This window comes from Hyperolius riggenbachi, chromosome 1 (assembly GCF_040937935.1).
Source record: "Hyperolius riggenbachi isolate aHypRig1 chromosome 1, aHypRig1.pri, whole genome shotgun sequence".
NCBI lineage: Eukaryota > Metazoa > Chordata > Amphibia > Anura > Hyperoliidae > Hyperolius > Hyperolius riggenbachi.
In genome coordinates, this window is record NC_090646.1 from 470,995,688 (window position 1) to 471,011,441 (window position 15,754).

At 47.6% G+C, this 15,754-nt stretch overlaps 1 protein-coding gene across 1 annotated transcript in view; it reads left to right on the forward strand.

Annotated features, from left to right (window-relative positions):
• The first annotated feature begins 8,616 nt into the window (after window positions 1-8,616).
• The window catches only part of MTFP1 (mitochondrial fission process 1), a 37,528-nt gene continuing 30,390 nt past the window's right edge, over window positions 8,617-15,754 (forward strand). The window contains exons 1-2 of the mRNA XM_068271499.1: window positions 8,617-9,216; window positions 14,934-15,061. Of these exons, the coding sequence (XP_068127600.1) occupies window positions 9,141-9,216; window positions 14,934-15,061 (204 nt within the window). The 5' untranslated portion in view covers window positions 8,617-9,140. The remainder of the gene's footprint in view (window positions 9,217-14,933; window positions 15,062-15,754) is intronic.

A 15,754-nucleotide genomic window follows, 5' to 3' on the forward strand; every position in this document is an offset into this window, starting at 1 on the left:
CTTAGACCTGGTTGTCCTGTGTCTTGCTATACCCGCATTATTGGTGATTCTGCAGATCACCACATAATCAGGTATAGCGTCTGTATTATTGGTGATACTGCAGATCACCAATAATCAGAAAATCTGTCCTTGCTGACACCAATCGTTACAGAACAGCAGACCAAACATTATGGATGCACTGCGTAGTCAGGTTGAAGTCCTGACCACCGCGGTAAACAATCTTACCGGGGTGATCAATACCCAACAGACTCAGATCACTCAACTGTCTGGGACAGTTCAGGTACTTCAAACGACTATTGATACAGTGCGATCCCCTTCAGTCACGGACCTTCGCATGTCCGTACCCGAAAAGTTTTCTGGACATAGATCTGACTTTCAGAATTTCAGAAATCGCGTGCTATCCTATTTTGAGTTGAGGCCTAATCTGTCAGGATCTTAGAACCAGAGGGTAACGTTTATAAAGACCCTTTTGTCAGGAGATTCACAAACATGGGCATATTGTCTGCACTCAGAGAATGAGGCTTTATCCTCAGTTCAGGAGTTTTTTAAGGCCATGGCCGTTATTAACGATGATCCGGATATTGCTATCACGGCTGAGAGGAAACTAAAGACTCTCAGGCAGGGTCGTAATCCGGTGGAGGTTTATGCCGCAGAGTTTAGGAGGTGGGCTGTATCAGCTATATGGGGAACGTATGCGTTATTAGACTGTTTCCTGTCAGGATTGTCCGATGCAGTTTCTGATCTGATGCTAGGGCATCCTGAGCCTAAATCCCTAGACGAGGCAATTTCATTGGTGGTGCGGGTTGATCACCGCCTTCGCTATCAAAAACTAACCCGTGGGAAAAACGCTGTAAGATCTATTTCCTACGCCTCCACCCTCGTCACCGCAGGATGAACCGATGCAAATCGGTCATTCTAGGTTAACGCAAGTGGAAAAGAATCGCAGAAGGTCAGAAAGACTCTGTTTATATTGTGCTGAGGAGGGTCACATTGTCCAGAATTGCCCTCAAAAGTCGGGAAACGCTGCCGCCTAGGTGTAGTCAGAGGTAATGCCCTAGGCGAGCCGTTGGTACCTCTAAATAATAATCGCTTGCTCCATTACCTGGGAGGATCGGGCCACGCCCACAGAGGCATTCGTAGACTCAGGTTCTGCAGCCAATTTTATAGATTATGACTTTGTCAAAAGATTGGGGATTTCCTTACTCCCGTTAGACCGTCAGATTCTGATCACGGCGGTAGATGACTCTCCGTTACAGTGTAGACAGCCTCTTTCCCAGACTCCCTTGTTGTTGTGTGAAATAGAGGTTCTACATAAGGAGAAACTACAGTTCTTTGTCCTGCAAATGGCAACCTCTACCATAATCCTCGATATGCCCTGGTTACAACTACACTCTCCTCAGATCGACTGGGCTTCAGGTCAGCTACAGAGCTGGTCAGCCCATTGTCATCATCATTGTTTGGAGAAAGTTGCTGTTTACGCCACCAAGGTTCAGTTGAAAGGGGTGCCAATGCAGTACACAGAATTTTCTGACGTATTTTGTCCAAAATCAGCAGAGAAACTCCCACCACACCGGAGTTTCGACTGTCCCATAGAGTTAAGATCAGGTTGTATGCCCCCTAGAGGTCATCTCTATAATCTTTCGGGGCCAGAGAAGCTGGCTATGCAGGAATACATTAAGGATAACTTGGCCAAGGGCTTTATCCGTCCTTCCCGGTCACCAGCAGGGGCTGGGTTCTTTTTTGTACAGAAAAAGGACGGTGGGCTTCGACCTTGTATTGACTATAGGGGGGTTAAATAAGATCACAGTAAAGAACCGTTATCCACTGCCTTTGATTGACGATTTGTTTGCTCAAGTGACCAATGCCAGTATCTTCTCTAAGTTAGATCTACGAGGGGCATACAACCTTGTACACATTAGGGACGGTGATGAATGGAAGACGGCATTCAACACGCCCGATGGGCTCTACGAGTATCTGGTCATGCCCTTCGAGTTGTGTAATGCCCCTGCCATCTTCCAAGAGTTGATCAATGAAGTCTTTAGGGAAGTTCTGGGAAAATTTGTGTTAGTGTATCTGGATGATATACTGATTTTCTCCCCCAATCTAACAGAACATTGGAAACACGTGAAGTTCGTTTTAAGAAAATTGAGGCAGAACTCGTTCTATGCGAAGTTAGAGAAATGCCTTTTCGAAGTCACTAAAGTCCCTTTCTTGGGATATGTTATTTCCACTTCAGGTCTCTCCATGGATCCTGAAAAAGGCTCTGCTGTATTGGAGTGGCCTCAACCTGTAGAAATGAAGGCACTCCAAAGATTTCTGGGCTTCGCCAATTACTACAGGAAGTTCATCAAAGGGTTTTCTTCTGTAGTGTCACCCCTCACCAACCTTACCAAGAAAGGGGCTGACACTTACCATTGGTCAGCAGAGGCACAGTCTGCCTTTGCTACGTTAAAAGTTATTTTGTTCTGCTCCCATTTTGAGACACGTGGATGTCACCTTCCCCTTCATTGTTGAGGTGGATGCATCAGAGATTGGGGTTGGGGCTGTACTGTCTCAGCGCTCTGGCCTTCAAGGCAAACTACATCCCTGTGCCTTCTTTTCTCGTAGGTTCTCTCCAGCCGAGAGGAACTACGATATTGGCAATCGGGAGCTCTTGGCCATTAAGCTAGCCCTTGAAGAATGGCGCCATTGGCTTGAAGGGGCAGAACATACGATCACGGTCTATACTGATCATAAAAATTTGGAGTACATCGATGGGGCCAAAAGACTTAGCCCCCGACAAGCTCGCTGTTGTTCTTTTCAAGGTTCAGATTTGTTATAACGTATACACCGGGAAGTAAGAATGTCAAAGCAGATGCATTATCTAGGTGTTTTGAGCCCGAGACAGTTCAGCCATCCACCCCTGAAACCATCTTACCTCAAAGACTGGTGGTGGCAGCCACGAAAACCTGGCAGGATTGGGCGGTTACCCTAGGGCCTTACCAGCAGGATATCCCAGAAGGGAAGCCCGAGGGGGTTCTGTTTGTGCCACTTTCCTTTCACTTACAACTCCTACAATTGTTTCATGCCCATCAGAATGCAGGGCATCCCGGGGCTGCTCGAACTCAGGACCTACTGGCCAGATGTGTATGGTGGCCTTCGTTGGCACTTGATTGCAAAGAGTTTGTGAGAGAGTGCTCTGTGTGTGCCATAAATAAGCCCTCTCGTCAAGCACCAGTAGGTACGCTACAACCTTTACCAGTGCCAAATGAACCATGGACTCATTTGTCTATGGACTTTGTAGGAGAACTCCCCAGGTCTGAGGGCAAGACGGTCATCTGGGTGGTAGTTGATAGGTTCAGTAAAATGGCTCATTTCGTCCCGTTGAAAGGACTCCCCTCAGCCCAGGATTTGGCTGATCTCTTCATTCAGCACATTTTCCGGCTGCATGGCATTCCAGAGAATGTGGTGTCAGATAGGGGAGTCCAGTTTGTGTCTAAATTCTGGAGAGCCTTTTGCCACCAGCTCGGTATGGACCTGTCATTTTCATCAGGCTACCACCCACAGACCAATGGACAGACCGAAAGGGTTAACCCGTCCCTGGAGCAATTTCTTAGGTGTTATGTGGCAGATGCACAGTCAGATTGGGTAACATTCCTGCCATTTGCAGAATTTGCACATAATAATCTGAAGAGTTCCTCTTCAGGTTTTTCTCCTTTCCAGGTGGTTTCAGGGAGATCTCCCAAATTTTTTCCAATACCAGTGGCATCTTCTCCTTTTCCAGCTCTAGAGGATTGGCAAAGGGTATTAAAGGAGATTTGGGTGCTAGTTAAAAGGAATCTGGGAAAAAGCCTTCCAGACTCAGAGAAAAAACAGGCGGATAAGAGGCGGTCTGTAGAGTGGACGTTTTCCCCAGGAGACATGGTGTGGGTGTCTACTCGGCATCTGGCGTTAAAGCAACCATCACCTAAGTTAGGACCCAAATTTGTAGGCCCATATTCTGTGTTAAGAAAGATTAATGATATGACATATGTGATTGATCTCCCAGCTAGCATGAGAGGTGTGAGATCATTTCATGTTTCTTTGCTGAAGCCTGCTGTGCATGTGGATTCCTCTCCCGCTCCCCCCCCCCCCCCCTGTGATGATTGACGGCCAACCGGAGTATGAGATCGAGAAGAGTTTAGATTCTCGATTAGTGCAGAATTCTGTACAGTACCTGGTCCATTGGAAGGGGTATGGCCTGGAAGAGAGAACTTGGATGCCGGTTTGCCGCATGCATGCCAAGGAGCTAAAAAAACGAGTTTCACGAGTTACACCCTGAGAAGCCGGGTAAGAAGTGTCTGGGGTCCACTCCTCGGGGGGGGGGGGGGGGGGGGGTACTGTAATAGATAGCGAAGATGCCGCCACGGTAGTGAGCGGCATGGCGGCTGTCTCCGCGTCTCAGCCGGCGGCTATTGCTGCACAGTTACATGTTGGAGTTTTGCCCGGTCCCTCAGTTGCACATAGACTGAAAGCTACGCGCGCGCGCCAGGCAACAGGACCTTTGTGCGAGTAGAAGGGGAGTCAGCTGATCAGCCGGTCAGCTGACTCCAGCAGTGCTCCGGATTGGCTGAGTGACTGGGGCGGCGCTGTGGAGCGCTCTTAGTATATATAGGACCTGCATGTCAGTTGCTCTTCGTCTGCTGTTGCAAATGCTACGTGTTAGCACTCAGACCTTAGTCAGATCCCAAAGTGTGCTAGAACCAGCAGGAGCTGGGGATCCACACTTAGCCAGATTCTGTTGATAGCTTAAAGTACTAATTGTATTGTATTATTTGTTATGACCCTCTGCTAGCCTTGACTACTCTTCTGCCTTCTGATTCTGTGCCTATGCCTATCTGATCTTATTGCCGACTCAGCTTGAACCTTACTCTAATTTAGTCTTCTGTCTTTGTACCGTATCTGTTCGTGTGTTGCCGAATCTGCTTGTCTGACTCTCCTGCCCTCACCAGTGAGCTTAGTTCTGGTGAGGGATTCTCAGTATAGTAATCACCTGCTCCTCAGGTTGATAGCTGCAGTCCAGTCCTAATCACCTGCTCCTCAGTTTGATAGCTGCAGTAAAGTCTTAATCACCTGCTCCTCAGGTTGATAGCTGCAGTACAGTCTTAATCACCTGCTCCTCAGGTTGATAGCTTCAGTACGGTCTGAATCACCTGCTCCTTGGGTGATAAGTACCTTCTGTTTTACTGTGCATCACCCGCTCCTCGGGTGAACCGATCACTACTTCATCTGCGTCTCCAGCTTGCTGGAGTACTGTTCCAGTGTTCTATAGAGACACCTCCCTCTACCAGCTCCTCTGGGAAAGGGGATATCTCTATCTAGAGTTACTGTTGCACCAAACACTTATCTTACACCTGGTTGTCCTGTGTCTTGCTATACCCGCATTATTGGTGATTCTGCAGATCACCACATAATCAGGTATAGCGTCTGTATTATTGGTGATACTACAGATCACCAATAATCAGAAAATCTGTCCTTGCTGACACCAATCGTTACAGGTTATTAGTCTCCCTATCATTCAGTTGTCTCATAGCTTCAGTGCAATATTGTGCACTGGACATAACGAGGTTTCCCCCTTTATCTGCTTTTCTGCGTACCACCTCACGGTTCCTCTTTAGCCATCCCAATGCTCTTTTCTCCTCCAGAGTAAGATTGGATTCCGTGTTGTCATAAATCTCTGCTTTTATATCTCTCAGGGTGCATTCAAAGAAGTGCTCTAGGGTAGAGCCTGGGACTGTGGGAAAGGGCTGTATCGACCTACATGCTCTAAAAGAGCCAACATAGTGAGGAGTGGATGGGCTTAGCCTAACTCACCTGAAGGCACAAATTGAGGGGCCATGATCCAACGTTAATTTAGATTTTTCCTCCTCCCTCTCTCAAATGATAGGGGATGATGATTCAAGCACTCTGGGTTTTGCCCTCAGGTGCAGTTGAACCCCACTGATGAGGAGATCTTACAGGTACTCGAAGATCTGTTAATGGAGAATGACCAAGAAGAGGATGAAGGAATGAACTTTGTCCTGTATCGGCCTTTTGTATCATTGGGGCCGTCGGGAGAGATTGATGTGTATGGCCAACATTAGGTACTTTCCCTCCTCCCCCCCCCCCCCGGAAAGGTAGTTAGGTATAGGTCCCTTCAGTATAGGTTAGCTAGGTATTTGTGCCTTCGGTATAGGTTTGCTAGGTATATGTGCCTTCAGTATAGGTTAGCTAGGTATATGTGCCTTCAGTATAGGTTAGCTAGGTATATGTGCCTCAGTATAGGTATCTACCAGTAGATTGCGATCGACCTATTGGGCAGCTCTGCATTAAAGTGTACCCAATCCGAAGCTCGGTACAAATTGAGATACCTACCTAAAGAGAGGGAAGCCTCAGGATCCTATTGAGGCTTCCCTCCCTGCTAGGTTGTCCCCAGTCGTTGAGCGCCGTCCCCGGAAGATTAGCGATCATATATTGGGCCGCGCAGCTCCTCTTCTTGCAGCATGGCCATGCAATAGGCTCGCGAACCCTCCCTCACATGCACAGCAAGCCAGAGTCGTGGGCTCTGTACTCCTGCGCATGCGCAGCTGTGCTCGCTTGTCTACTGCGTGGCCACATTGCAAGAAGAGGAGCTAAGTGGCCCCCGATGTGGAGAGGGGCCGCGCTCAGCAATGGGGGACATCGGACCACAGAGGGAAGCCTCAATAGGATCCTGGGGCTTCCACCCCTTCAGTTAGGCATCTTATTTTGATCCTGAGTTTCGACTTTAAGGGCTACATCTCACCAAAATTCGCTAACTGTAATCGCAAATGCTTATCGCTTTTGTAGCGATTTGCAGTCGCGATTCCTGGTATGTGCCTAGTGATTTTCTCGTCATAAGTCACTTCAGCAAAAAAGGTGGGGGCAGAGTAAGGCCTCGTTCACACAATATGCACAGCTGTGCGCATTACAGCAGCCCGTATAGTGTGCGATCAACATAGTGAGCACTTCTGACGTGTGCTCTATGCAGCAGTGCGATGTGCTATCGCACTGCTGCAAGCATTTTTGGCAAAACGCATCGCTAATCCCATTCACTAATTAATGGGATCACCAGCGCAATGCACGGCACACAGATACAGTGCGATCGAGTGCGCTTGTGTCTCGACTGCACAGCCATACGCATTGCCTAATGTCAAAGGTGCAAAAAGGGGATGGGAAACTGCGTGTTAACAATCACTACTATTCAAATCAACCATAGAAGTGATTATCAGCACAGGACCAATAAAGAGCTAATACTGTGTTTGAGGGGTGGGCCCCTCTAGCCCAAGGGCCCCGATGCGGTCGCTCGGCAACCCCTATTGCTACGCCATTGCCCAAATCCCTCTTGCAAGCCTACATATCTTCATGTATTATTTATACACTGCAACTACTTACACATTACAAATACTTACAACTGCTAAATTATGCTTTTGCTTACAGTGCAGTGTGATTTTCCTGTACTGTATTTTTTTCTGACCACTACAAATTCTGCAGATGCATGAAAATTGGCTTTTACTGTGTGGGTTTTCCCCCGGGCTCTCAGGTTTCCCCTGACATCCCAAAAACATACAGATAAGTTAATTGGCTTCCCCCAAAATTGGCCATACACCCCAAAGGACATAGAACTACGGTAGTGATTAGATCAGGCATGGGCAAACTTGGCCCTCCAGCTGTTGAGGAACTAAAAGTCCCACAATGCATTGCAGGAGTCTGTCAGCCACAGTCATGACTCATAAAGGCAAATGCATCGTGGGATTTGTAGTTCCTTAAAGGACTTCCGAGGCCAAAACGAAGAAAATTACACTTTACCTTTTTCTTTGCAGAATCTACGGAGGACGCCCTGCGCGTCCTTCGCTCCGTTCCGCCGTCAGTGTAGGCCTTTTCGTTCCCCCAGGGCTTGCCCCGACCCCACCGAACGGGTCGCATCGATGCCACCCCTAAGATGGCCGCCGCCTTGATCCGCGGCTGCACAGTACCCTTTGCCGCGATTGCGACTGCGCAGCCTTTAGCCCGCCTCCCGCCGCGTATGGGTCCCGGCATCCTCCTGAAGTGTGCGGCGGGAGGCGGGCTAAAGGCTGCGCAGTCGCAATCGCGGCAAAGGGTACTGCGCAGCCGCGGATCAAGGCGGCGGCCATCTTAGGGGTGGCATTGATGCGACCCGTTGGGGTCGGGGCAAGCCCTGGGGGAACGAAAAGGCATACACTGACGGCGGAATGGAGCGGAGGACGCGCAGGGCGTCCTCCGTGGATTCTGCTAAGAAAAAGGTAAAGTGTAATTTTCTTCGTTTTGGCCTCGGAAGTCCTTTAACAGCTGGAGGGCCAAGTTTGCCCATGCCTAGATTAGATTGTGAGCTCCTCTGAGGGACAGACATGACTGTCCTATGTAAAGTGCTGCGGAAGATGTCAGAGATATAGAAATACTTAATGATAATAATTTTGCTCTTGAATTTCCCATGTCCCAACTAGAATATTTTCACCTACATATTGTTTGCTTTATAGTTGTTCTTCTGTCCTATTTTGAAGAGTTGGGAGGAATGACTTCCTTTGCCCGAAATGTAAAACTCCAAAGCAGCTCTAAAGACTGTCAGCAGTCATTTCCGGGGCCGCACTGTCAGTTACAGATTACAACAGAACAGTAACCAGATACATACGGGCAGTAAACCTCTTCCTCGTCGCAGCAACTATCTTTAAACTAGGAGACCCCGGGGGAAGTCACGTGACGCCAGCAGTGTCCATTCATTGGGTGGTCTGGCACAGACAGGACACTGCTGGGAATGTCTCACAATTTCCAACCTGAGCCCGTCGCGTAAACGGCGATCCTGTCTTGCAACTTATCAGCTCCTTCAAGGTACAGAATAGAAGCCGTTCTGCTCTCTCTGTAAAGAGACATGGGAGTTACATGGAGGATTGCGTCACTTCGGAGGTTGTCGTGTAGCCGAGCATTGATGAAGCGAGCTGAATGAGCGCTTTATAGAGTACAGTCTATTCTGGGTATTGCTAGTGTAAACAGTACACGGTACAGCGCCCTGGACACACGTAGAGGTCTGCGCGCCTGTGTCATTCTCTTGTGTGACAGTCCCTGACTGCAGTGTCCTTCCTGTCCCTGAGTGCTCCCAGTGATCGGGCATGGCACAGCATTCTGAGCAGCACTCTGCAGCCACTAAGCCTGACCTCTACAGGGACACGTGGGTCAGGTACTTGGGTAAGTCGGTCCTTGCATATCTTGCTGTCCATTTCTCATAGATGACTTTACCACTTTATGTTGTCAGTTGAGTTCCAATGACTTTCAAAGTTGGAAAGTCTGCTCAATGTCACTGCTTACTAAAACTACTGTATATAGAATCTATGGGGAATTTAAAGAGATACTGAAGCGAAAAAAAAAATGATGATATTATGATTTGTATGTGTAGCACAGCTAAGCTAAGAAATAAAACATTAAGATCAGATACATCAGTGTAATTGTTTCCAGTACAGGAAGAGTTGAGAAACTCCAGTTATCTCTATGCAAACAAGCCATTAAAGAGAACCTGAGGTGGGTTTGAAGAATATTATCTGCATACAGAGGCTGGATCTGCCTATACAGCCCAGCCTCTGTTGCTATCCCAAACCCCCCCTAAGGTCCCCCTGCACTCTGCAATCACTCATAAATCACAGCCACGCTGCTGACAAACAGCTTGTCAGAGCTGGCTGTGTTTATCTCTATAGTGTCAGTCTGCTGCTCTGCCCGCCTCCTGCAGAACTCCAGTCCCCGCCTGCATCCCTTCCCTCCCTGCTGATTGGAGGGAAGGGATGTGGGCATGGACCGGAGCTATGCAGGAGGCGGGGGAGCAGCTGAGACTGACACTACAGATGTAAACACAGCCTCACAGCATGGCTGTGATTTATGAGGGATTGCAGAGTGCAGGGGGACCTTAGTGGGGTTTGGGATAGCAACAGAGGCTGGGCTGTATAGGCAGATCCAGCCTCTGTATGCAGATAACATTCTTTAAACACACCTCAGGTTCACTTTAAGCTCTCCGACTAAGTTAGTCCTGGAGAGGGCTGTTATCTGACTTTTATTATCTCAACTGTTCCTGGACTATTTACTTTTCCTCTGCTAGAGGAGAGGTCATTACTTCACAGACTGCTCTGAAAGACTCATTTTGAATGCTGCGTGTTGTGTAATCTGCACATATTATAGAATGATACAATGTTAGAAAAAACACTATCTACCTGAAAATAAAAGTGAGAATATTTTCTTTGCTGCTAATCTTCTAGTAATTATTCATAGTACACAACCAATTCACTATATCATATTTTTTTTTCCGCTTTAGTGTCTCTTTAATAAAAGGACATCCAGACCAGAACTTTTTTCTTTTATGCCTGGTACACACCATGTAATTTCCCACTGAATTGATAATTTCTGGCTGATCTGATCAGGTTTCCAGTCGATTTTTGGATAGATGTGTCCAGAATTGATTGGAAAAATGAACCTGATCAGACCTATCAAAAATTATCAATTCAACCCTTGATCTGATGGGAAATTGCATGGTGTGTACCAGCCATCAGTGGATAGTCTACACTCTTAATAGTTATAGATACTGCACAGGTGCTCGCAGCTCCATGGCCATGAAGATAAGCAAAGAGGTCTTGGAGGATTGGGAACGCCTCTGAATCATGCAGAAGTTTCCACCTACTGTGGTAAGTGGCAAACTGTAGGGACTGAGCCAAATTTGTTGGGAGGGTAAACAGATTCAGAAACTAAAATCATTGGCTTCTGAACCTGATTAATTCAGGTTCACCCCATGCTCATTTTTCTGTAGGTAGATCGAAAACTGTGTAGTCCTGACTGACGTGTAAGAGAGGAATACAGAGGCTACCATCTTCATTCCCTAATAACCAATTCAAGTAGCCACGCAGTCATGCTGAGCTTTAGTTGCTTTTGAGTCACACACCTGTAGAAACCTCAGTCAGTTGAGCAGAAACAGTTCTCACTTAAAAAGACCAGGGTCATGCTATTCAAGGGTACATGAAGTAAAAAATAAAATTGCACACATACCTTAGTAGTGGGAAGCCTTTGGATAGTCCAGAAGCTTTCTTCATTCTCCTCTACCTTGCCACTCTAGCACTGGGACCCCTTGAACATATTGAACAAGCCTTGTTGAATATGTTCTTGTCCATGCTCCTGTCTGTGTACTTGTGCAGTAGCATGGAATTGCTTGTGCACCGCTCTTTACTCCGTGCACAAGCATCTTTGTGATGCTGTGCAGGCCGTTCCTACGCCTGTGCAGTGTGGCCTCACTTGGATGGGAGCACATTTGCAAAAGAAGATGGTCCCAAGCAAACAGCGGTAAATTGGAGGAGGGTCTGACAAACCTCTAGATTAGCACTGGCCAAACTACGGCCCATGGGCCAGATACGGCGCAGTACATCCGGCCTGCTGATAGGTGGCCGGATTCCTCTCTTTCCTCCTCCCTCCCTGCAGAGTCACGAGCAGGCGATTAGTGGGGGTTGAAATTCACCTACTCGCTCCTTCCTGTATCACAACTCCATGGCAACAGGGTGTCACATGACGCCTTTGGGACGTGGCAGCGTATTACATGCTGGCTGACAGCGTGTGATACATGTCACAAGATGCCCTGTTGTCATGGAGACACAACGCAGGAAGCAGCGAGTAGGTGACTTAACCCCCCGCTAATCGCACTCTTGCGGGAGGGAGGGGGAAAGAGAGGAGGAGCCCAGGAATGATAGGAATGCGGCCCGTGGTCTGCAGAATGCTGCAAGGGGCACGCAAAGTTTGCCCAGGCTTGCTCTAGATCATCCTCAGGCCACATATATACACACACACACACACAGAACATTTATATTGCGCTTTTCTCTTGCCGTACTTAAATCGCCAGAGCTGCAGCAACTAGGATGCGCTCTGTAGGCAGTAGCAGTGTTAGGGAGTCTTGCCTTAGGTCTCCTCACTGAATAGGTGCTGGCTTACTGAACAGGAAGAGCCGAGATTCGAACCCTGGTCTCCTGTGGCAGAGGCAGAGCACTATCCAGCCACTGCTTGCAAGTTTTTACACTTTAGAGCAGGGGTAGGGAACCTTGGCTCTCCAGCTGTTAAGGAACTACAAGTCCCATAATGCATTGCAGGATTCTGACAGCCACAGCCATGATTAATAAAGGCAAATGCATGCTGGGATTTGTAGTTTTATCACAGCTGGAGAGCCAAGGTTCCCTACCTCTGCTTTAGAGTAGTGTTCCCCAACTCTGTCCTCAAGGCCCACCAGTGCATGTTTTGTGGAAATCCACAAAGGTAGTTAATCAACTCTGCTGAGAAACTAATTACCCCACCTGTGATTGTGTTTGGTTTTCTGCAAAACATGTACTGTTGGTGGGCCCTGAGGACCGGGTTGGGAAACTATACTTTAGAGCACATCTCCATAGACAAAATCTATAGCGACGATCCCTGAAAGTATAGTCTTAAAGGACAACTTAAGTGAGAGGGATGAGGCTGCCATATTTATTTGCTTTTAAGCAATACCAGTTACCTGGCTATCCTGCTGGTCCTCTGCCTCTAATACTTTCAGCCATAGACCCTGAACCAGCATGCAGCAGGTCAGTTGCTTCTGACATTCTTGTCAGATCTGACAAGATTAGCTGCATGCTTGTTTCTGTTGTTATTCAGACACTACTGCAGCCAAATAAATCAGGAGGGCGGCCAGGCAACTGGCATTGTTGAAAAGGAAATAAATAAGGGAGCCTCTATATACTTCTCACTTCAGGTTTCCTTTGCGGCCCCTTTTACACTTGCCTTGCAAGAGTGTATTGCGTTACCCTGTTTTACCACAGGGTACCACAACAACAATGCAAGGCAAAGGGTCTTAGCACACTTACCTCGTCACGTTGCACCGGAAGTTCCCAATCGGCTGACGAGCCACTGCAAAGTCAACAGTGCGTTACTGTTGGACTTCCACAATGATGCAACAGCTGAAGTAATAAAAGTCAATGGGCGACACTGAAAATGCAAATATGTTGGCAGGTGTGGCACAGAATGATGTGAATACGACAGGGAATCTCAGTGACATACTTCCTGTCCAGCAGGAAGTATGTCACTGGGCAAGGGGTGGTGAAAGGGGGGGGGGGGGTCTAAAAACAGCAGTTAAGAGACAGTACCCTTCAAATCTGAAAGCCTTGGAGCAGCTGACAAAGCAAGTGTGGTCCAAAATTCCAGTAAAGACATGTAATAGACTCATTTTGCTGTATGCAATTCATGAAGTCCCCAGGGTTAAGCACCGGCGAGTTCTAAAATTTGCTGCCTAATTCAGTTCTAAATATCACCTGGCTGGGTGGTAAAGAACTTGCTTGGACGATGTAATCATCCAGCAAGTTCTTTGGAACCCTGTTTTTGTGTAATAGTACACTTTTTTTGCATAATTATGAAACTAGATGAGACTCTAATTTGCAATCATATGTACATGCTCACAGTAATCCTTTCCACGGTCATCTGAACTGCTTGTTTAACACTTTACTGTTCGGTCTGCCACCCACAACTGGCATTCCGAAAGTCCAATGGTAGAGTAGGCACGCCGTCAATATTCCAGGGTGCTTGATAAAGTGGTATAGGTAGTACCACTAGCAAATATTATCAGCACACCAATTTGCAGTTCACAGCCAGGGGCGTAACTATCGGGGCTGCAAGGGATGCAGCCACGGGGGACCCGGGGTGCAGCGCATGAGGGGAATAATGGCCACACAGAGCGGCGGGAAGGGGGCCCCACTATCCCACCTCCCTCACCTTGGGCTCCCCTGTCAGCGCTTCCCCCTCCAGCATTGATGGCAGCATCAAGCGGGAATGGAACGTGGACATACTTCCATGTTCCATGCGGCAGTGGGTCTACTCTGTAAGTGCCTGACACTACTTCTTGTTTATCAAGAAGTAGGATCAGGCGCTTACAGAGAAGAACCTCCACCACATGGAGGGCGAAAGAGGTATGTCCACGCCATAACCGCTTGATGCTGCCGTCAATGCTGAAGGGAGAGCCTGAGGTGTGTGTGTGTGTGTGGGGGGGGGGGGAGGGGTGGCACCACTACCTGGCTATACTGGGGGCACCTTTACTTGGGTTGGGGGGGCCCCCATCCGAAGCTTTGCAGGGGGGCCCAGTGATTTCTAGTTACGCCCCTGCTCACAGCGCACTTTCTATTGTTCCAGTATCTACAGAAAATCCAACAATTGTTTCAGGGGCCTCAAAGGTTTCCCCTTTGTCAAGGCGTAAACCACACTGCAAATTGGTGCGCTGATAATACTTGCTATTTAAAACTGCCATTCAGGTGAAATGAAAATGCAGCCAAATGGCAGTGGTTGCAACACCATGCTTGTCAAGGCACTGACACGCAGCGGTGTTACCATGCGGCAAAAACTGCCGTGTTCAGATGCAACTCCATGAGGGGCCCCCACCCATGCCGCATGCTAATAAGTTCCTTGACGGTGGACGGGAGCAACTGACAGGCGGTGAATTTACCGCCTATCAGATGCTGGTGGAAACAATTACTTAGGAAAGCCTCAGCTGGTTAAAGTACTCGCTGTGGTGTGTTTATTACTTCAATCCTGTAGTCATTAATCCACTAACTTTTCAACATCCATCACTGTCAATTAAGTATGACCATTACAAGTGTTGACATTTTTTGCCATTTAATATATCACCATTTTTTCTTCACATAATAGAAGTCTAAGAAAAGCTTAGTAAATCAGGCCTGTGGTATTATCCTGTAATGCAACAGACCGGATTCAGAATCACTTGAATACATGAATATATTATTATGGATATAACATATTTCAGCTTCTGAGAGTTGAACACAGAGTATGCATGTAGGTTAAGACGACATGATGGAATAGAATTTACTTGGGAATTGTGCTGTGTCAAAATGACTTTTTCTTTCTTTCTCCAGGCTATGCGAATGAAGTTGGAGAGTCATTTCGTGCCTTGGTGCCTAAAGTAGTAGTTTGGGCCACATATGGAATTGCATCAGCCTATGTTACTGCAGATGCTGCAGACAAGGGGCACAAAGCAGCAGAGGTATCAGGTTTATCTAAAATACAGAAAACTATACATTTTTGATCTTACAATTTACAGTTTTGTAGTATTCTCCCTCTATTGGCTCCTATACTGTATAGTTATAATAAGATTGTCACATTAAGATCATATGACCAGCTTTAGACTAGAGGTGTACCGAACGGTTCGCCGGCGAACGGTTCCAGGCGAACATTGGGGGTTCGCGTTCGCCTGCGCCAGGCGAACTTTTCCAGAAGTTCGATTCGCCCCATAATGCACTATGAGGGTCAACTTTGACCCTCTGCATCACAGTCAGCAGGCACATTGTAGCCATTCAGGCTACAGTAAGCCCTGGAGCCCCACCCCCCCTTATATAAGGCAGCCTCCGGCGGCCATTACAGTCACTCGTGTGCCTGCTAGAGAGAGGAAAGGGACAGCTGCTGCAGACTTTTTCTCTTAGGGACAGATTAGTTAGGTTCTAGGCTGCTTTGCTTGTTCCTGACTGATTAATATTGCTTTTAAAGCACCCAGCAACAGCTCTTTTCAGAGCTCAACCTGTACATTTTTTTTTCTGACACTTTTGTTGCATGCACAGCCTTGCTAATTGATAGTGTGTGTGCCACTGCCAGCAGCCCAGCACATTCAGTGACTGACTGCCTGTGTGTGTGACAGGGAGCTGCACATTGTACTACCCAGTACTGCATATACCCCAGTACC